The sequence below is a fragment of the Schistocerca americana genome, chromosome 5 (genome assembly GCF_021461395.2).
Source record: "Schistocerca americana isolate TAMUIC-IGC-003095 chromosome 5, iqSchAmer2.1, whole genome shotgun sequence".
Lineage (NCBI taxonomy): Eukaryota > Metazoa > Arthropoda > Insecta > Orthoptera > Acrididae > Schistocerca > Schistocerca americana.
In genome coordinates, this window is record NC_060123.1 from 501,439,739 (window position 1) to 501,461,380 (window position 21,642).

The 21,642-nt window shown below is 41.5% G+C and overlaps 1 protein-coding gene across 5 annotated transcripts in view; it reads right to left on the reverse strand.

The window, feature by feature from the left end:
- The window catches only part of LOC124615287 (aldehyde dehydrogenase, dimeric NADP-preferring), a 332,089-nt gene that overhangs the window by 62,548 nt on the left and 247,899 nt on the right, over positions 1-21,642 (reverse strand). For 4 of the 5 annotated variants that reach the window (XM_047143061.1, XM_047143059.1, XM_047143060.1 and 1 more), the window contains exon 2: positions 4,138-4,181. In XM_047143061.1, the coding sequence (XP_046999017.1) occupies positions 4,138-4,181 (44 nt within the window). Of the gene's footprint in view, positions 1-4,137; positions 4,182-4,627; positions 4,819-21,642 lie in introns of those variants that run through there. The other variant, XM_047143062.1, reaches the window with a different exon arrangement.

Genomic DNA, 21,642 nt, shown 5'->3' on the forward strand with positions numbered 1-21,642 from the left:
ATCTCACCTTAAGACAAACATTTCTTTCTGTTCCACCCCCTCGGAACTCATTTAGTTTTGTAGAGCAGCCACTGGGTCATCTGTCTATCCCACTCCTGCCTCATGTGTCCTTTCCTACCCGCTCCATATCCATCAACCCAAGCATCAGCTAATAACATATCACCAAGGTCACGGTAGTGTGCGTTTGGGTGTCTGTGTTGTTGAGTGCATAAATGTGTGTCCTTTCTGACAGAAATAGAGCCAGGGCTCAAAAGCTAATTAATACTACATTCTGTTACACGAGTCTACAAGCCACACATCAGTCTGCTTTCCTTTATTTTAGAAACAGTTAACTAATGTTCACAGCTTTTGAAAAGTCAGTGTTTCATCTTTGCACAAGTTTCACAACTGGAGACTAGTGGCAACACTGACTAACGATCAAGATCTGCTAAACTTGAATCCAATGAGGAATTAATGAGGGCCCTGAAGTGCTCATCATTTAGCATCAGTCAGAAGTAACTTATAGTTTACGGCTATCAAGGAAGTGATGAACATTACTCACTGATGAATCGCAGAGTTGTTTTAGTAAGTTTCAACCAATTGTAGTGCATTGCTTAAAAATTTGAATTGTTAAAGAGAAAGGAGCACACACGGGTGTAGGACAGTGGCAAATGAATATCAAATGAATTCAACAAAATGCTCTGAGACACTGAACAAATAAAGGTAACTATTAAAGCTAGAGAGGATACTGTAAGTACAAGGGACAGGCAAATGTGCAAATTCTATGGACGGCTCAATAAGTACTTTCATTTAACAGTAAAAAAAGACAATAAAAGAGTGTGATGAGAAATCTGTTATACAGATCACCTAGAAATCAAATCAATAAGATATGCACAGAAGCAATATCAGATTTGTTAAGAAAGCATGTGAGGAAAATTAGGCAGTTATGGCCATAGAAAAAAACTGACACAGTATACTAAGATTTAAACAATTTTCAGAAACGAGAATTAAGGGTGTCAACAAACGAAATGTAAATTCAAAGAGACTTTGATGCAGAAAACAGCAAATAGATGACAAAAGTTAGATGACAAGACAGTTGACAAACTACATGCATAATTTTACAAGTTGCTAATGCCTTTGATATTTACCAGTGGTGGGGCTGGAGCAGGTGACAGTGAGTGGGTGTGGGGGCAAGTTTTACAGCAGAGGCGTGTATGAGGAGATAATCTAAAAGATAGACTGTTTAAAACAGAAGAGGTTTTTTATTAAATTGTTAAAAGCAAACATTACAAGGAGAGCTCATTACTTTCTTAACATATGTTACACATAATGATCATGACAGTACACTAAAAGAAATGGGCTTAAGTGGTGGAGCTACCAACAGTAAGTACCAGAAAAGGAAGAGGAGGAGAATGATACAAATAGCCTATACCACATTTCCTCCACCAAACACTGTAATTACTTGCAGATTATACAGGGTATAAAAATAAAGTTTTACATATTTTAAGAGGCTAAACCAAAACAATGAAAAATGTCCTTTAAGCATGGAGTCTAAAATGCTTGCCTTAAGAGCTACGATCACATTTTCATATTTGCTACTGTGTAACACATCTACTGCAAGCTCTTTGCTATTACAAACGACCTACAGTCTGCACTAAACCTATGAGTGTATAAATGAGAATACTTTATTCTGTTACTGTCTAACATCAGATCATGTATTGTACTAAAGTGCATTAAATATCATGTGACTGTAAACATCAGGCTACACTGCAGGTCAGTCTATTACCACAACCTATATTTTGCATTCACATTCATTGTTTTTGCCAATTAATAACAGAACTGCAAGAGCTTGCAGTAAAAGAGATTATTTCACAGTAGCAAAGATGAACAAATGCTCATAGCTCTTAAGGTATACATTTTAGAGTCCATGTTTACTGGACATTTTTATCTTGTTTTCATTCATACTACCACCTTCCAAAATATGGTAATTTTTTTGATATCTTGTATATGTAATTTGAGGATACTACTCACCAGGTGTCCTTTCACATCTGACTATCATACACGGCATACATTTGAATGTGGTAACAGAAGATACAACTACAAGCACAAATGGCATGAAGTTATGCTTAGATGAAAGCACACTGTAATGGTTGTTGAAATGTGTAGCAGGTGACTCATTGTCCACATAATTCTTTCCATTACTTCATTAAATACACATCGTCCACAAGCATCTCTTCCTGATGTAAAAGCAAGTCAAAACTGTGTAACATACTGAACTCATACCCAGGTCTCTGCCCTTCACAAGCAGTACACTGACTGTTACCCCAACTGAGCACAGCTCATAAAAAAGATTCAGACTTTAAAATTGCCACTGCATATCTTCCAATATCCAGGAATCTATCCTACTAAGCTGCTGGACTAGCTCAATACAGCTGCCTGCCTGCTTTAACCGCACCAAGTTGACACTTTGTATCAGTCTAATCCCTCTCTGATTGCCAAATTCAGAGCACAATGCTCCCTGAACTGGGGGCACCCACACCCTAGCACACAGTTTTACCTCATCACAGATGGTTAATACACCTACTTTTATGAAGAGTATAAAATGCCATCTTACCAGTTTGATCATTAGCATGCATGATTGCACTGTAAGTAAATACAGCTATACAGTAACAATGAATTGTTAAAAACAGTCTGACATCAGTTTATAATCGCACAAACTTACCAATCCATGTCAAAAGCGCACAAAATTTCATTTATGAAGGACCGTAACTTCTGGATATGAAAATTTCATTTTCCAAAGTTAGTGTACATCTTACGTGCTTATATTTAGCAGTTAAGAATAGTGAGAATAGCCTTATAGTTTATTCATTCTGTAAAAATTCATTTTTAACAACTGTTGTTTGTGTATATGACGACTTACTTTAAAATGGCCTAAACACTTTCTTCTAGAAGCTTTTTTTAAAAAAAGGTGGGACGATGTCAATTTACAGCGACATTCAGCCTATATCTGAAAGCTGCAGTGCAGTGCATCATATCCTACTATCATTTCCTTCAGGCTGAAGGTGATAATGATATTTTACAACTGTAATACTAGAAAGAAAAATGTACTCTCTCATCACCAGGTGAACTTACTAACTTATACCATTCATGAACATACCGTTTATCACTGACATGATTTAGTACTAGGCACATAATTCTGGGGCTGGGTGTTACCTGCCAGAAATCAGTAAAGTTGTTACCCAAGTGTAAAGGTATATTATCATTCAGAACATTATCTATTACATGTTTCTATAGGGGATAGTTGAATGAAAATAAGAGATGGAAAAAAGTAAACAAGACATTTATTATTTTAAAAGCAGTTTCCATAACAGTTAATACATTCACCCACTGTGAGACAAAACAGTTAATGCCTCCATGGAAAAATGTTTACCAGTGCCTATGCAACCATGCTTGTATTAATGTGGGCACTTCTTCATCCAAAGCATACATATGGCCACAAATGTCTTTCATCAGGACTCCAAAAATATGGAAATCACATGGGGTATGATCAAGACTGTAAGGGCTTCCCACTGAAACTTCTGCAGTACAGTCCAAACAACTTTAGCAACATGTGGCTGTCAATTTTTTTGGACGAAGAGATGCACATCTGAGTACAATCATGGTTCCATAGGCAACCACAAACATGAAGGCATTGGCATCTTCTCTCACAGTGGGCTAAATGTGTTACAGTGGTTACTTTTGAAATAAACAGTTTAATTACTTTTTCCATTCATCTAATTTTCATTTAACTGTCCCCTAATTTTTTTTTAAAAAAAAGTATCTTTCCTACAAAAAGATAACACCAGAAAGTAGTAACTACTTAGGGGCTTACACATTATTTAGCAGCCCAACTAAATGTCCAGACCTCTAAGTAAGGGTCTAGTCTTGCAAACTACCCTTCACTGATTTATATCTCATATGAATGACTGAACATTGGGCAGAAATGCAATTCTGAAAAATATTTCTCTTTGACAATGGATAAAATATGTGAATCTAAAATAATAGTAAGCTCTTTGCCAGACTATCAAGATATTTCTTCAATTGAAGAATCTGACAGTTCATCCTTCCCTAATTACACAGTGAAATTGTGGAAACATGTTAAATATAAATTACACTTACATTGGAATAGGCCATGCTTGAATCTTTCCCGTTCGCCACCGGACCTGTAAATACGAAAAAGCATCTTAATTTGCGAAAGAACATCACTCCTCTCTGCATTTTGGAGACATGCTGTTCCCAAAACATAAACATTTTGAAGTTACTCTCTCCTCCCTTATTCACAATTATTGGTATGCAAAATTCGCGTTGTATTTCATATTATTATTATAGACTGGTGCAGACAGTAACACAGCTTCAGTTAAATAATGACCGACTACAGTAAACGAACCGAATGAACATCGCAATTTTTTTCAGATGATACCCACTTCCCGTCCCATGTAAACAATCATTTATTTACAACGGCGAAACCACATGTATGTGGGCGTGTTCAACATCTGAAAGACAGCACGCTAGAACTTCAACAATCCTAAATCTGTCAAGGCACCTATCAACTCATACCACTTCACTTCAACAATGCACGTAAATAACGTCAAAAATTGAAGACATTTACCCATTTCCGATTTCTGTTGTGCAGTAAATGAAACTTAGTTCTGAGTATAGCCTTACATCAACTAGTAGCCACCAACATGATTTTTAAACAGGACACAAATTCACTAGATGTCAAATATCCCGCATAACCTCATACATGCACATACACCTCGCCGCAGTAAATCGCCATCTCCACTCAGCCTTCGCAGTGAATGCCTCTAAAAAGGCGTAGATCACGTGACTGCTGGAAAACTGGTTTGTTACTGCTAGTGAGGCCCTTTCGAGCGACGGAAGCTGCGGTAGTAATGTGTGGCCGTAATTGTAGTAAGCTGTGTGATACTGAGTTAACCAAACTTCAAAAACAATGTTCTGAGATTATTCAACGATAAGTTTCTTATATGCTCTAAGATACTGGTTTATTGTGCTTTGTATTTTTAAGGAATAAAAGAGCGGTGATCCATAAATCGCGCCAATCTTTACTTTTTTATTCTGATACGAATATCTGGAGAAACGATGGATTACAATGTCCCTATATACAAATTATAGCGCAAGCTGCTATTAAAACTATTTCTCGAATAGATTAAGGGCCAACTATAAGCGTAATGTACATATTTCACTCGGTATAGAGTGTGTTGAACCACTGCTTACTTAAGTTACCGGTAACTTTCGTGTTTTGTCAACGGTAACGTGCTGCAATAGAGCGAAAAAAGGATATTCTTTCGTTCGTCGCCTAATTAATTCTGTCTCTACCGGTTAATCAAAGGTAAGCTCCAAGCTACAGGTAACGTAGACATGTGTGTGCTTCTGCCTTATTCACCAAATTACTCAGCATTTAGATATGAGATGTAAAAATAGCAGCGTTCTAACAGATATTACAGCAATCTTGCCCCCCCCCCCCCCCCCCCCCACACACACACAAATATCACAAAGGTCAGCACTGTGCTTACTATGTAACAAAGAAGTACATAAAACACAGACATTTCTGTTGTCGGCTTGTGATACGCCGTGAGAAGCGACGTCATGATAAACTGTTTTCATTTAATGGTGACATTCCACGACAGCTTTTAGTTATTACCATACCATGGTTTTTCTTCCTCTTCCTCCTCCCCAACACAATCAACATCGTTGTCACTAAGAAAGTGAGGAGGGGAAGGGAGCCTATAGTTCTCGTTTGCGTATATGTCATTGCAGAGACGAAGCGCTACTTCAGGTGAATAAGGATGGTGCAGGAAATGATCTCATGACATGTCAGGAAGCATTCGATTCATGAGTCAAGAGTCTTAATATGCATTGCCCCGTTCTTCAGGTGGTGAACGGTAGAAAGCAGAGAACTGTAACCCTATGACGAAATTTTCTTCCACGGAGTAAGTAACTTTGGAAATTGCGGGTGTGCTGTAAATGTGTAAACATCCACCGAGTTGATTTTCACCAATGCGGTACTATATGTGACTGGTTGCTTTATTAAGTACACAGTCGTCGATAAGCAAAGTTGCTTAAGTGGAGAGTTTCTTGATTTTTCATTGCAATCTACTCTTTAATAAAGATAAACGTTCTGCCTCGCACAGGGAATTTACCTGGAGATTCAAATTACCGACACGCGATATGTGGCGTTGGAGCGGGTCGATCAATTCGTTAATTCACCTTAATTGGCGGCACACGCTGTGCCCGCACACTTTCTGACGCAGTAACTCCATGCGGCTTTTCATTCTTATACTCCTTTTATAGGTTCGGGCTTCTATGCTGAAGAGGTAAAAATACACTGCTGTCGGTCCGTGCACGGTACCAATATATTCTGAAAAGCCGCGCCGAAAATGCGCCGTTTCCGGTGGTCATACCGCGAGCCTAGCAACCATTTGTATACCTATCGGAAGACCGGCCTTAGTGTAGCTATCCTACAGAACTGATTCAAAATGTAAATGTTATACACGTCCTCCAGCCCAGGCAAATTGAGTAAACCCCTCGGTTGTTTTGCATTAGATGTGGTCTAGGATTGACCTTAGGCGGCCCATAAAGTACCATTTGTTCAAGGGCGGTGCCTGAGAAAACACCGAAAAACCATGATTTTTTTTGGTATGAAAAGTGCCAGTTGTGGGGATGGCAACTTCTGTAATTTTTATTCATGACAGATGGTCGAAATTTTTACCACATGTTCTTAAGTTGATGATCTAGAGAAATCTTAACTTTTTGACGATGTCATGATCCGTTATTGAGGTACAGAGGTCCTAGTTACCGCACTTACGCACGTAAAATATGCACATAATATCCGTTGTGAGGGGTAAATGTAGTTTTAACTGACCTAGTGGACACATGACAAGTGTTCTGGGTATTCGATAGGAATCTTATGTCACCAAACTACGTTTTTAGTCGGCATTTTTTTTTTCACCAACAAAACTTTGTGCCTATTGTATAATGGACACTTCACGCCTATAGGAATGACCACAGTGTACTGCAATGACATAAAAAGGGCAGAAAAGGGCATTAACACATCTTAAAAGACTTAAAACGACTGCCAAAAATTATGAAAGTGGAAAGGCTGCAAATTCAGTAAAATATTTCTAGTTACGTTTTCACTCTTAATATACAAATCATAAGCCGGGCGTTATGGATGAACTGCGATAGATTAGTAAGGTATGCAGAAAAACTGCAGAGCGAACGATTTTGTATTAACGTTATTTTTATGCGTGCATAGTAGTCATTTATGTGTGTCAGGCTATATAAATGTGTCGGGAGTAAAGAAAAAAACAGTCAAAACTTTACTGACCTATAGAATTCGTTTTATACAGGCTGAAAAGTATATAAACCGACAAACTCTGGGAGGTTGTAGGGGGCATCAGAACAAATATTTTTCCCTAATGTCATTGTTTTCTATGAGGAGTAATTAAACCGGTAGAGGAAGATTTCTCTGGCGGCAAATTAATTAAACCAATAAACACTTTTCCATTTTTTTTATGACCAAGAGACAATACATTAACACAACCCAATTTCAATTACAGCAGACTTTCGAAAATGCCTCCATTGACACGTAAACAAAGGTTACACCGTCGGATCATGTTCTGTCTGACACGGGCAAAAACGCCAGGAGTATCCTGAATTGTTCCTGCTGCCGCTCTATCCGAGCAACCAGATCCTCTTCTGATGCAACAGGAGTTGTGTAAACAAGGCTGCGCATCTCTCCCCACACAAAAAAGCCCAGAGGGGACGTATCTGGGGATCGAGCAGGCCATGGTACAGGACCACCTCTGCCAATCCACGTTTCTGGAAACCGTCGGTCCACACGACGACTGAAATGTGCCGGCGCCACGTCATGTTGGAACCACATGCCTTGTATTGTAGGGAGCGGGACGTCTTCCAGCAATTCTAGCGGGAAAATTGTAATAGTGCCTGCCATTTAATGGCCTAGATAGCAGATACGGTCCAATTAAACAGTCCGCAACAACACCGACCCACACATTAACGAAGAACCGCACTTGATGAGCACTAGTAACTGTGGCATGTGGGTTTCCTCACTCCAAACATGCGAATTTTGCATGTTGAAGACTCCACCACGCCCGAACGTTGCTTCATCGGTAAACAACACAGAGGATGGAAACGTAGGATGCATTTCACACTGTTCCATATATCACTACGAAAACTGTGCTTTGGGTGGATAATCAACGAGTTCCAGGTTGTGAACACGCTGTAAGTGAAATGGACGTAACAACTGCTCTTGAAAGACTGTTCTCACATTCGTCTGATTCATCCCCATGTTATGTGCAATTGCACGAGTGCTAATTGAAGGATCCCGCTCCACACGCTGCAAGACAGCTTCCTCAAATTGCAGCGTTCTTGCCGTGCGCCGGCGTCCCTGTCCAGGTAATCTGCTAAATGACCCGCTAGACAGCAGCAAAGGTCGTATGATGCGGGATACGGCGATTAGAATATTGTTGTTGATAAACCCGCTATGCACCTCGTCCGTTGTGGTGCGCTACGTAGTACGCACCAACCATATCAATGTACTCACTCCAAGTGTATCGCTCAATTAGTAAACAGAGACAATGCACTATTACACTAGTGGACAACAGTTGCCTACAACTGAAGGGCGTAATACGGCCTCCACCGGTTCAAACAATCCTCATAGGAAAAAATGACATAAGGGGAAAGTATTTGTTTTGATGTCCCCTACAACCTCCCAGAGTTTGTCCGTTTAAATATTTTTCACCCTGTATAAGAATCACGCTCTACTGCAGCAGGGCAAAGAAAGAAACTAGCGAAAAATTCTCCTGTCGGAGCACAGAAAAGGCGAGTGTGTTCCTCTTTTAAAGACTCTGACAGTGTAGTGGCGAAACTAGCTGCCTCAATCCTCATTTCGTCTTCCGCGTTTCCCCATGTGAAAATATCCGCACTCTCCGGTGCTGAAAGAGAGTAGCCGAGCGGCAGAGACGGTGCAACAGAGAGGAGACAGTGCCAGGGGAAAGAGAGCGCGATGGACATAGAATCAGTGGGAGCAAAGGAGTAAGGAGGAAGAGATAATGAAAAATACAGGCGAGTGGAGGCCATAGGGAGCGGCGTCTGCAAGCCACAGACTTGCGAACTTTAACACGTAGATAAAGGAGAGGGCTCATTTTGGCCGAAATTTTAAACACGTGGATGTAGAGAAAAAAAAGGAAGTTTGGCCGTCCAGTATTTTTCAGTTGCCGAGGTGTGGTGGGGAAAATGGCAGTCTGAAAGAAGACAGTGACACAGAGAGGAGACAGTGGCACTGGGGCGCACTGTAAATCAATGGCAGAAAAACGAGACGCTGAAGAGCAAAGGAAGCTGGTACACCTGCCTATAGTATCGCATAGGACCCCTACGAGCACGCAGAAGTGCCGCTACACGACGTGGCATTGACTCGACTAATGTCTGAAGTAGCGTTGGAGGGAACTGACACCAAAAATCCTGCACGCCCGTCCATAAATCCGTAGGAGTACTTGGGGGTGGAGATCTCTCCTGAACAGCACGTTGCAAGGTATCCCAGATACGCTCAATAATGTTCATGTCTGGGGAGTTTGGTGGGCAGCGCAAGTGTTTAAACTCAGAATGTTTCTGGACGTGTGGTGTGTCGCATTGTCCTGCTGAAATTGCCCAAGTCCGTCGGAATGCACAATGGACATGAATGGATTCACCCGATCAGGCAGGATGCTTATGTGCGTATCACCTGTCAGTCGTATCTAGACGTTAAAGTGGTCCCATATCACTCAAAACTGCACACGCTCGACACCATCACAGAGCATCCACCAGCTTGAACCGTCCTCTACCGACATGCAGGGACTATGGATTCATGAGGTTGTCTTCATACCCGTACACGTCCATCCGCTCGATACAATTTGAAACGAGACTCGTCCAACCAGGCAACATGTTTCCAGTCATCTACAGCCCAGTGGCGGCGTTGATGGGTCCAGGAGAAGGGTAAAGCTTTGTGTCGTGCATCAAGGGTACACGAGGCTCCGAAAGCCCATATCGATAATGTTTAGTTGAATGGTTCGAGCGCTGACTCTTGTTCATGACCCAGTATCAAAACCTGCAGCAATTTGCGGAATGGTTGCACGTCTGTCACTTTGAAAGATTCTCTTGAGTCGTCGTCGGTCCCGTTCTTGCAGCATCTTTTTCCAGCCGCAGCGATGTCGGAAATTTGATGTTGTACTGGATTCCTGATATTCACTTTACAATCGTGAAATGGTCGTAGGGGAAATCCCCACTTCATCGCTACCTCGGAGATGCTGTGTCCCATCGCTCGTGCGCCGACTATAACACCACGTTCAAACACCCTTAAATCTTGATAACCTGCCATTGTAGCAGCAGTAACCGATGTCACAACTGCGCCAGACACTTGTCTTATATAGGCGTTGCCGACCGCAGGGCCATGTTCTGCCTGTTTACACATTTCTGTATTTGAATACACATGCCTATACCAGTTCCTTTGGCGCTTCAGTGTATATGACAGTGGCACTAGGAGTGAGATAAGAGTATGAAAGCTTAACTACAAAGAGAGTCCGGGTAAATGATTTAAAATGTTCTATGTTAAAAGATCCCGAATACGTTCGTGTGCCAAAATTTTTTATGAGGAAGGCCGAATGAGGATTGAGGCAACATGTTCGAGAAACTTTCATCTAAGTCTCTAAGCAACAGCATACACAGGCGAAGCTAAAAGGCTTAACATAAAAGTTGTCGTTGCCATTTACACTAATGCCGATTAGATCTCATATTAATACAGAACCAAAACAAACTTGAAGTAATGACAGGAGTAAAAATATGAGCGAAGTAGAACGGGCTGACCGTTTCCGAGAATTAGAATCGCATTTTAGATTTTTATGGCGTCATCCATGCTAATATTATAAATGTGGAAGTACACTACTGGCCATTAAAATTGCTACACCAAGAAGAAATGCAGATGATAAACGGGTATTCATTGGACAAATATATTATACTAGAACTGACATGTGATTACATTTTCAGGCAATTTGGGTGCATAGATCCTGAGAAATCAGTACCCATAACAACGACCTCTGGCCGTAATAACGGCCTTGATACGCCTGGGCATGGGTGTCAAACAGAGCTTGGATGGCGTGTAGAGGTACAGCTGCCCATGCAGCTTCAACACGATACCACAGTTCATCAAGAGTAGTGACTGGCGTATTGTGACGAGCCAGTTGCTCGGCCACCACTGACCAGACGTTTTCTGTTGGTGAGAGATCTAGAGGACGTGCTGGCCAGGGCAGCAGCCGAACATTTTCTGTATCCAGAATGGCCCGTACAGGACCTGCAACATGCGGTCGTGCATTATCCTGCTGAAATGTAGGATTTCGCAGGGATCGAATGAAGGGTAGAGCCACGGGTCGTAACTCATCTGAAATGTAACGTCCACCGTTCAAAGTGCCGTCAATGCGAACAAGAGGTGACCGAGACGTGTTACCAATGACACCCCATACCATCACGCCAGGTGATACTCCAGTATGGCGATGACGAATACACGCTTCCAATGTGCGTTCACCGCAATGTCGCCAAACACGGATGCGACCATCATGATGCTGTAAACAGAACCTGGATTCATCCGAAAAAATGACGTTTTGCCATTCGTGCACCCAGGTTCGTCGTTGAGTACACCATCGCAGGCGCTCCTGTCTGTGATGCAGCGTCAAGGGTAACTGCAGCCATGGTCTCCGACTGATAGTCCACGCTACTGCGAACGTCGTCGAACTGTTCGTGCAGATGGTTGTTGTCTTGCAAACGTCCCCATCTGTTGACTCAGGGATCGAGACGTGGCTGCACGATCCGTTACAGCCATGCGGATAAGATGCCTGTCATATCGACTGCTACTGATACGCGGCCGTTGGGTTCCAGCACGGCGTTCCGTATTACCCTCCTGAACCCACCGATGCCATATTCTGCTAACAGTCATTGGATCTCGACCAACGCGAGTAGGAATGTCGCGATACGATAAACCGCAATCGCGATAGGCTACAATACGACCTTTATCAAAGACGGAAACGTGATGGTACGCATTTCTCCTCCTTAGACGAGGCATCACAACAACGTTTCACCAGGCAACACCAGTCAACTGCTGTTTGTGTATGAGAAATCGGTTGGAAGCTTTCCTCATGTCAGCACGTTGTAGGTGTCGCCACCGGCGCCAACCTTGTGTGAATGCTCTGAAAAGCTAATCATTTACATATCACAGCATTTTCTTCCTGTCGGTAAAATTTGCGTCTGTAGCACGTCATCTTCGTGGTGTAGCAAATTTTAATGGCCTGTTACGCTATCACGACTAAATTGTTTAACAGATTTTGATGAAATTTGGTATGGGGATAGCTTGAATCGAGAGGAAGAACTTACGCTACTTCAGAAAACATAATTATCGACACCTGAAAAAGCGAGGTAGCGAATGGAACATTTGTTTTTATGTTGGCAAACACAATCAATGACGAAAAATTATTAAATTTATTGTTTAATGAACACGTTACATATCGCGCAGTGGCTTCAATAACAAGATGCCTCAACTCCTGCCCACACCCTTCCCCATGCATGCTTGGAAGAGACGCTGTGCGTACCGAGGCGTATTGGGGCAATTGGGTGCGTGGGAGGAGGGGGGGGGGCTGAAGGAAGGGTAGAAGGCCTCACACCACTTACCCGAACAGATGCACTCATGAGGGCAGCTAACATTATTGCATGTACAAATATTATGAAATTTATGCTGCACCGAACTACAAAATATTTAGTTTCTTTTTTCGTTAGTTAAAAGGTACTTAACAACTTTAGATTGTAGTGCCCAAATTGATTCCTTGAAACAGGCGTCCATTTTTAGTAGATAACAGGTGTTTTTTAATTTTCGATTTTGTATTTAATTTAGTTATAATAATATAATTACAAATAACATCCCTGTGTAGATGGTTCAAATGGCTCTGAGCACTATGGGACTTAACTTCTAAGGTCATCAGTCCCCTAGAACTTAGAACTACTTAAACCTAACTAACCTAAGGACATCACACACATCCATGCCCGCGGCAGGATTCGAACCTGCGACCGTAGCGGTCGCGCGGTTTCAGACTGTAGCGCCTTTAACCGCTTGGCCACCCCGGCCGGCCCCTGTGTAGAAGCACATTCATTATGTACCTACACGCTGGTGTTATGTACACCTCTAACTTTAAAGTGGTTATCTGTCAAAAGCCTGAATAATCACCTTTTGCAGTATTTACTGCTGCGATACGACCAGAAAGAGTTTCAGTGAGTTTTTGGAAGGTACTGACAGTGCTGTGGCTAGTCGCGCTAGGTCTCTCAGCTGAGGGTATTATATTTCTGGCTTTGCAGCCACCATATTCAGGTAAAAGAAGCTCTTCCTTGAGCAGTTGAGAAGACAGCAGTGGCAAGATGACTTAATGTGGTTTGAGGTATGATGACAGGTGGTTTACTCAGTACGGATATCTTGAGAAAGACCGCCTAAATTGTGATCCTGTGCGATTGGTTTCTGCGTTCGGAAGTTGCGCACCAAAATGATAATCTTGTGTTATTAATATTAGACAAACTAAACAGCATATTTACTTGCATTTCAAATTAAAGTACCTCTCTATAGCGTTATGTCATTCCATTACTTCACAAGTATTAATATACAGCAGAATAATAAACAACTGCTAAACGAAAAGGCAGACGAAGCACTTCGGAGATCTTCGGATCGCTCCTAACTTGGATGGCGGATGAAGTGGTTTGGCTGTAACGTCATAGCTGGTTCGGCAGTGTCGGAGGACGGACGTGTTGTCTGCCGCGGTCGGGTTAGGTAAGACTTTATTAGCAATGTATGGTTATTTGGACATGTAGTTGAGAACAATGTGATAGTAATTACAGAAATACACAGTTCATTAATTTGTTGAAGAATAGAAATTACTTGTGACTCTAAAGTTGAATGTAATTGTGAAGTTTCTCGTGTTCTGCTAATAAAATGCGAGTGGCAACCAGTAGAAATAAACTGATTGGAAATTTAATTATTTATAAAGTAACAGTTTCTCGCTAAGAGTTTCTTACAGCCTCACGGTAACGGATTCACGACCTACATGCTATTTTCTGTGCAGTGGGCAACAACTAGAGAAGACTGCATGTTGGTAAACATATAATAGAACTTAAGCATTCCACTCAGGGTGATGGAAGCAAATAGGCTCCTCGCGTGTACTGCAATCTTAGTACAAATGAGATCAGTGACACGCCATCTGTGATAACACGACATCTGTGATAACACAGAGGAGGTATGAAGAAGGGAAATTTTCGAGGGAAAGGGTTTATCCTACACACGTATATACAGGGTGACACTCATTTAACTATATGAGATAAAATCGTCATAACTTCTGAACGGTTTGCGTTGGGTCGTTCAAACAGCACGGTTGACCGCGGGGCATGATGGGAATTAGTATGCGCATGCGCACGCGCTTTGTTGTTGTCGGCCATTTGTACGCAAAAATGTCACGGTACAGAGCATTTGAGGGACTGAAAATGCGCATTTCGCGATCGAGAAGTCTCTTCACCCTCGAGAGTGACTGTGACGTGCAACGTCCAGTTACAGAATAATCGGTGCGATAGTCCTTGATGACACGTTAACTCCCGAACGGTACTTGAAGATTTTGGAAGATGATTTCATCCCCATTATCCGAAGTGACACTGATTCGGCAATAAGTGGTTCATGCAAGACAGAGCCGACCCCATCGAAGTAGGAGAGTGATGTTCTGGAGGAGCACTCTGGGGACCGCATTCTGGCTGTGGGGTACCCAGAGGCTGCTGGCGTGGGCCTCGATTGGCCACCATATTCTCCAGATCTGCCCACACGCGACTACTTTTTCTGGGACTATCATGAAGACAAGCCCCAAAACCATTGCTGAGCTCTAAATAGCCATTCAGGAGGTCATTGACAGCATCAATGTTCTGATATTTCAGTGGCTCATGCAGAATTTCGCTATTCGTCTGCGCCACATCATCGCCAATGACGGCACGCATATAGAACACGTCAGAACCTAAATCTGAGTATCTGTAGTGACGTTTGCTTGTTGAATGAAGAGTGGACACGCCATAGTTTGTAACTAATTAACGTTTTTTTTTCATACAGTTTAGTAATTGCCACCCTGTATTACCCGCTCTCTCTCTCTCTCTCTCTCTCTCTCTCTCTCTCTCTCTCTCTCTCCCCTCTTCCCTTTTTGTAGTTGCTGTTCATGGCATTCTTGAAGGCTAAGTGCTTTGTAACTATGAGGCTAGATTTTATTAGGGAAAATGGTGAACTGTAACCGACCAGCGAACTGTGGTACGTGTGAACTGTGAAGGACCAGAGAACTGCATGAGAGCTGTCATAAGTAGGCTGTGAACTGTGTTTGAAGCGTTTTTGAACTTCAGTTGAACTATAATATCTGATGCCGAAAAGACAAATTTTCCGATTACAGTGGAAGTGGTATCGGTAACTAAGGAATTCAAGTGCGGAAATGCAACGAGAATAAAAGCTAACATTGTGTGTAGGGTCCATGGGATTACGTTATTAAACATCACTTCAAGATTTTTCATGCTATAATGGAAATGTCGTGCGGCTAGGGCCTCAAGTCGGGTAGACCGTTCGCCTGGTGCAGGTCTTTCGATTTGACGCCACTTCGGCGACCTGCGCGTCGATGGGGATGAAATGATGATGGTTAGGACAACACAACACCCAGTCCCTGAGCGGAGAAAATTTCCGACCCAGCCAGGAATCGAACCCGGGCCCTTAGGATTGACAGTCTGTCACGCTGACCACTCAGCTACCAGGGCGGATTTTCATGTTATGAGAAGGAACAGCGTGCAGAGCAGCGCGAGACAGCCACAGACAACACGTGCGACGGCAGAAAGCAACGGCCGGCGCAGTTAGCAGTACAGTGCGCATTAGATGTACTGGCTTCAGCACACCGCAAGAGCAGAGTTGTATCCAGAAGTGCAGCCCACAGCCACGAGAATCAGTGGCAGTACCTCGAGGAAGAAATGTAGTGTTAAGTGTAGCGCTCACGTATGTAGCAGCCTCAGACTTGAAATTTGAACATTAGTATTAATAATATGTCTGGGCTAAAGAAAGTAAGTGGTACAGCATCAGCTGACACATTTACCAACTCAGGAGGATGATCAGGATATAAGATCTACACTAAAATTAACTTTGCAAGAACAATTAAGTAAAGCACTAAAATAAGGAGGAATTAAGTAAAAAGTAGATATGGGGTTAAAAGAAAGTAAGAAGGAATTAAGTAAGAAAATAGATAAGGGGTTGGGAGAAGCTAAGGCAGGAATAGCTCAAATTATCGCTAAATTCGATGCTTTGGAACAGAAGGATACAAAGCTTGAAGTTAAAACTGAGGGATATAGCAAGAAAATACATCATGAAATAAAAGAATGGGTAAAGAAGAAGTCTGTAAGTTAGAAATAATCAAAAGGTTGACACTGAAATCGAAATGTTAAATAAGGATTTGCAGAATCTAAGTGGGATAACACACACAACAATTAAGGACACAAGTAATGCAAGACAAAAGCAAAGTAAAGTTATCATGAGTAATTTATAGACTATCAAATATGACCAGGAAATACTTAATTGTTACAGTTCATGTGTAGAATCCTCTTGTAAAGGCAACACAAGTGCGATTCCGGGCGACAAAATAGTAAATGAAGTTAAACAAAAGTAGAAATTTGGTGTGAACAAGAAAGAAGGAAAGGTATTGTTCACGTAAGTGATGTTCAAATCACGCCAATGCATATACATTCCATTATTTCTCTAGTAAGGGAAATATACACGCAGTAGCCTTTATTAGGCAGTTTGGTGGCATCATTCCTGAAAACATGACAAAACAACTTAAACTCAAAATCGTGACCAATAGGTTAGAAGGAGAAGTAAAGTAATGCGGAACAGGCGTCAGTAAAAAATGTAAAACATAAGATTTTTTAAAAAATGATCAATTGTGTGTGAAATCTTATGGGACTTAACTGCTAAGGTCATCAGTCCCTAAGCTTACACACTACTTAACCTAAATTATCCTAAGGACAAACACACACACACCCATGCCTGAGGGAGGACTCGAACCTCCGCCGGGATCAGCCGCACAGTCCATGACTGCAGCGCCTTAAACCGCTCGGCTAATCCCGCGCGGCAGATTTTTTTTTTTTTTTCAAGCATTCTTGAATCAAGATTGGTCTTGCAACACAAAAAACAGAGCGAGAGGTGAAGTAATGGTGGGCAGAAGGCTTGATGGTGACAAAGTCATTATACATCAAATGGCTGGGACTAAGTTACTAGAAGGTCCCATACCGAAGTTCAAAGGCGTCAGGATATCAATTTTAGGAAGGCGTAAAGGGGGGGGGGGGGTGGATTACGTAGTTGAATTTGAGAAAGTTGTGAATGAAGCGCCTCATTCTACCATGGAAATACAGTCACAAAAATTATTATACGACATGTCACTCAGTGATATGAAAAAATATTATGATTATTAATCTCAGTGGGCAATAGCGTTCTGTGTATTGCTAGGTAATTGGTGATTACCAGGTACCCGAGTTAACTGACAGCATACTTCATTTTCTTTTTCTGCTGTTAGTTCTTCCCCCTCTTTCATTCAGAACTATAATTGTCTTCTGCAACATTCAATATTAAGACGACAAAAATTTTCTTACACTGAATGTGACAACAAACAAACGAGCCCTGACACAACCAAAGTAACCCAGCAGAATAAACATCTGCATAGCGCGGGTGAAAAACAGAAATTTGGTGGAATACAAGCGGACAGGCTAGAATATACGAAGTTTAGGATTACAGATACACGAGCAAGAGAACACAATATACAGTTACAAAAAACCGTACTAGACTTACGCACATAACAAAAAAATGTCATACCGTATGTAGTGAAACAACTTTTAAATATTTGTAACAAGACATACATAGCTTTACGTCTGAAAATATTTTAAGAATATGATAACAAGACGAGGGCTACTACATATAACACAGATGAAATAACGCCTACAAATACGCTCAAGGCTACAGAATAAGACGACGGCGCTAAACCAGTTAAGTGAATATGACAATCTGCAATAGTAAGGAATTCAGGTGGCAAAAATAATGGAAGAAATTAAATGTTGTCCTGAGATGATGTACAAGTTGAGTCAAAATAGACATATCGTTACTCTTTAGTGTGAACTGAAAAGGCGAAGTGGTTTCCGCTGCAAAGAGTTAGGATACATTGATAGGCTAGGAATAGCCGTGACAAAGAGGTTAATAGTAAATGGAGAGTTATAGTTATTAGGCGACAGAAAAGCCTGCCAATTATTTATGAAGAGAGAAAAAGAGGCAAATAGAGGGTTATAAATTAGGCGACAGAAAAGTCGGTAAATTGTATACATAGAGAGAGAAAGGTGAAATATTGTTATTAGGCGACAGGAAAGTCAGGCAATGATTTATGAAGAGGAAGGGTGGAAAGGCAAAGAGCGACATTTAAGTCGGCCATTAAGTAGTGCTTATGGGCGAAGTGCTTTCCGCTAACTATTTTATGAAGTACATGGGAGTAGACATATTATCTACATCGGACACAACTCTGACATGGAAATCTCACTAAGACATAAACGTAGTAAATAAGATTTAAATACAAGGCCACGTAATATGAAGAATAGAAAGTAATGCCACATACTGGTTCTAAATATGAAAGGAAGGTAGAATAAAGATCTAGTAGCTACGAATAAGGTAATTGGCCCCAATGTATTAAAAAGTCGCATAATGCTCGTATGTGTAAGTCAGTAGAAAATACACAATCATTGCATGAACACAGTTCCACTATTATGTTTTGTAGTAACAATAACACTTAAATATGGAAGGAATGATACCTCACACTGTGGAATATAGTAACGATTTGGTTAATGAAGGTTTGTGCTTTATGATTGAAACAAGATTCTAAAACGTTCTCTCAACGTGTCTGCGAATCGCAGTTGTAAGCCTCCGTAGGTAAGATTTAAAGAGCATGGTAGGTGACGCCGGCTAGCGGCGTGAGTCATTAGCGAAGCAGTTCAGCAGTAACATATGGTGCGAGCAAACACAGAGTTCTTAATAGATTGCGAAGGGCAATGCCCCAGCTGTATCTAGCTACAGCTGTGGCCAAAACAAAAACATTGATGAATCACTGTTGTAGTAAGACGTAGACATTGGCTTTGTTTATAAACACCCAAAATCATAACAAAACATTATGTATCACGTATTTATGTAATACTAGCGCATGGAACCGTTTATTTAAAATTTGTTTAAAATTATTAGGAAACTAATTTAAGGCATTTTGTACTGTTTCACGGAATTGTACTGGAGCTGTATGATGAGGCTGGAGATGGGAGAATGGGCAGAAAGTTGCTGAACTCAACACCACTTTGGAAAGTCTGGCGTTTCATAACGCAAGACCACATCATGGACAACAGAACCATTAGTATGGGTTGGCGCTGGGGGCTGCTTGCGCATGTTTGGTAAAAAGTGTGAGCTTCTGTTCTTCGGTCTCCACGTGTCTGTGAAATGTGTAGGTGTCGTGCTTATTTTATCTGCAACCACGTGAAGTGGACGTCTTACGACGCATTCATATAGATAAGTGTAGAACGGCATGCTGCCGACATAATAATGAGGAAAATTGTAAAGCGTAAAGAATGTTCCATCGAAGTGAAAGGATGGCAATGCGCCGATAATATTGGTATAGCAGTTGATCTGTTTAAAGAACGGCAATGTGCCGAAAGTGAATAACAATGTAAATTCTTCACGAGAAATATTTTTTTGAATCTAATGGACGGCAATGCGCCGATAGTAGCGTAACAGGAATATAAAATATGTGAATGAAACGTGCATAGGGGACAGAGGACTGCTATGGAGTATTACAGCAGAAATGGTAGATTGTAAACTAACAAAAAGACTGTCAACACCATAAAGGTGCAGAATAACGCTACTTTAAAAATATTTGCTATTATAAGAATAATATAATTAGTCCAGAAAGTGTTACTAAAGATTAATAATTTTGGGATATAAGGTTACAGGCGAATTTATTAAGGGCAACAATCAGTTTTTTCTATTAACAAAATAATTTAAGTCTATGGTTATATAAGTAAATTAATAATCTGAAAATTGAAAAACAATGTAGATTCAACTTTTGAGAAACAATAAGAAATTACAGATATAGTGGAATGATAAAACCCTTGAGAGATGATAATGAAAAAAATTATAAAAACTGGAAAAAAATTGTTTATTTTCCAAATTGATTGTTGTCTGTGGGAACATCTCAATTTTTGGAAATCTCAGGAGGAGGATGTTTAATACGAGGTGGAATCCAAAATTTTCGGGACCGGTGCTGCCATCTGGAAAGTAGGAGTAGTAGATCTTTGCACCGCGAGGTGGCGAGAGCTGCTTATCTGATGAGTCGGTGTACAGGTTGGCATTCAGCTGGGAGGACGTGTTGCGTGTCCACAGTGATTTCCGTGATACTCTGGTCTGTGGCGATTTTACGATGGATCCGCGAACAGAACAGGCAGACCCTTGCAATAATTCAACACGTGTTTGAGGGACAGAGCATGAGGCGTACGCCTGTGTTTGAGTGGCATGCTCGGTTCAGGGCCGGCCGTACAGATGTCGAAGATGATGCTCACACTGGAAGGCCCATTGCCAAATTTCAACAATTGGTTCGTGCGGATCGACGTCGAACTATTCAAGACTTTGTGCATGCAGTGGGTATTGGTTATGGGACATGTCAACGAATGCTGACTGATGAATTGGGCATGCATCGTGTCGCCGCAAAATCTGTGCCAAGGATCTTGACTGCCGATCAGAAGGCACGGACCTTCGTCAGATCGCATTTGACGATCCAACTTTCTTGTCACTGGTTATCACTGCAGACGAAAGCTGGATTGACAGTTATGATCCAGAGACAAAGCAACAATCGTCCCAGTGGAAGAGCCTGGGTTCTCCAAGACCCAAAAAAGCTAGACAGTTGAAGAGCAAAGTGAAGAGCATGATCATGGTTTTCTTTGATACCAAGGGAATTAAACAGATGGTAGCACCAGTCCCGAAAATTTTGGATAGCACCTCGTATTTCTGGCTTTGCAGCCACCATATTCAGGTACAATAAGCTCTCCTTAGAGCAGTTGAGAAGGTAGCAGTGGCGAGATGACGTAATGTGGAGTGATGTACCGATGACAGGTGCTTTGTTCGGTACGGATATCGTGAAGAAGACCGCCTAAATTGTGATCCTCCACGACTGGCTTCTGCGTTCGGTAGTTGCGCGCCAAAATGATAATCTTGTGTTATTAATATTGAACAAACTAAACAGGATATTTACTTGAATTTCCAATTAAAGCATCTCTCAATAGTGTGCTATCATTCCATTATTTCACAAGTATTAATAACCAGCAGAATAATAAACAACTGCAAGCAAACAAGGCAGATGAAGCACTTCGGAGATCTTCGGATCGCGCCTAATTTGAATGGCAGACAAAGTGGTCTGGCTGTAACGTCATAGCGGTTCGGCAGTGTCGGAGGACGGA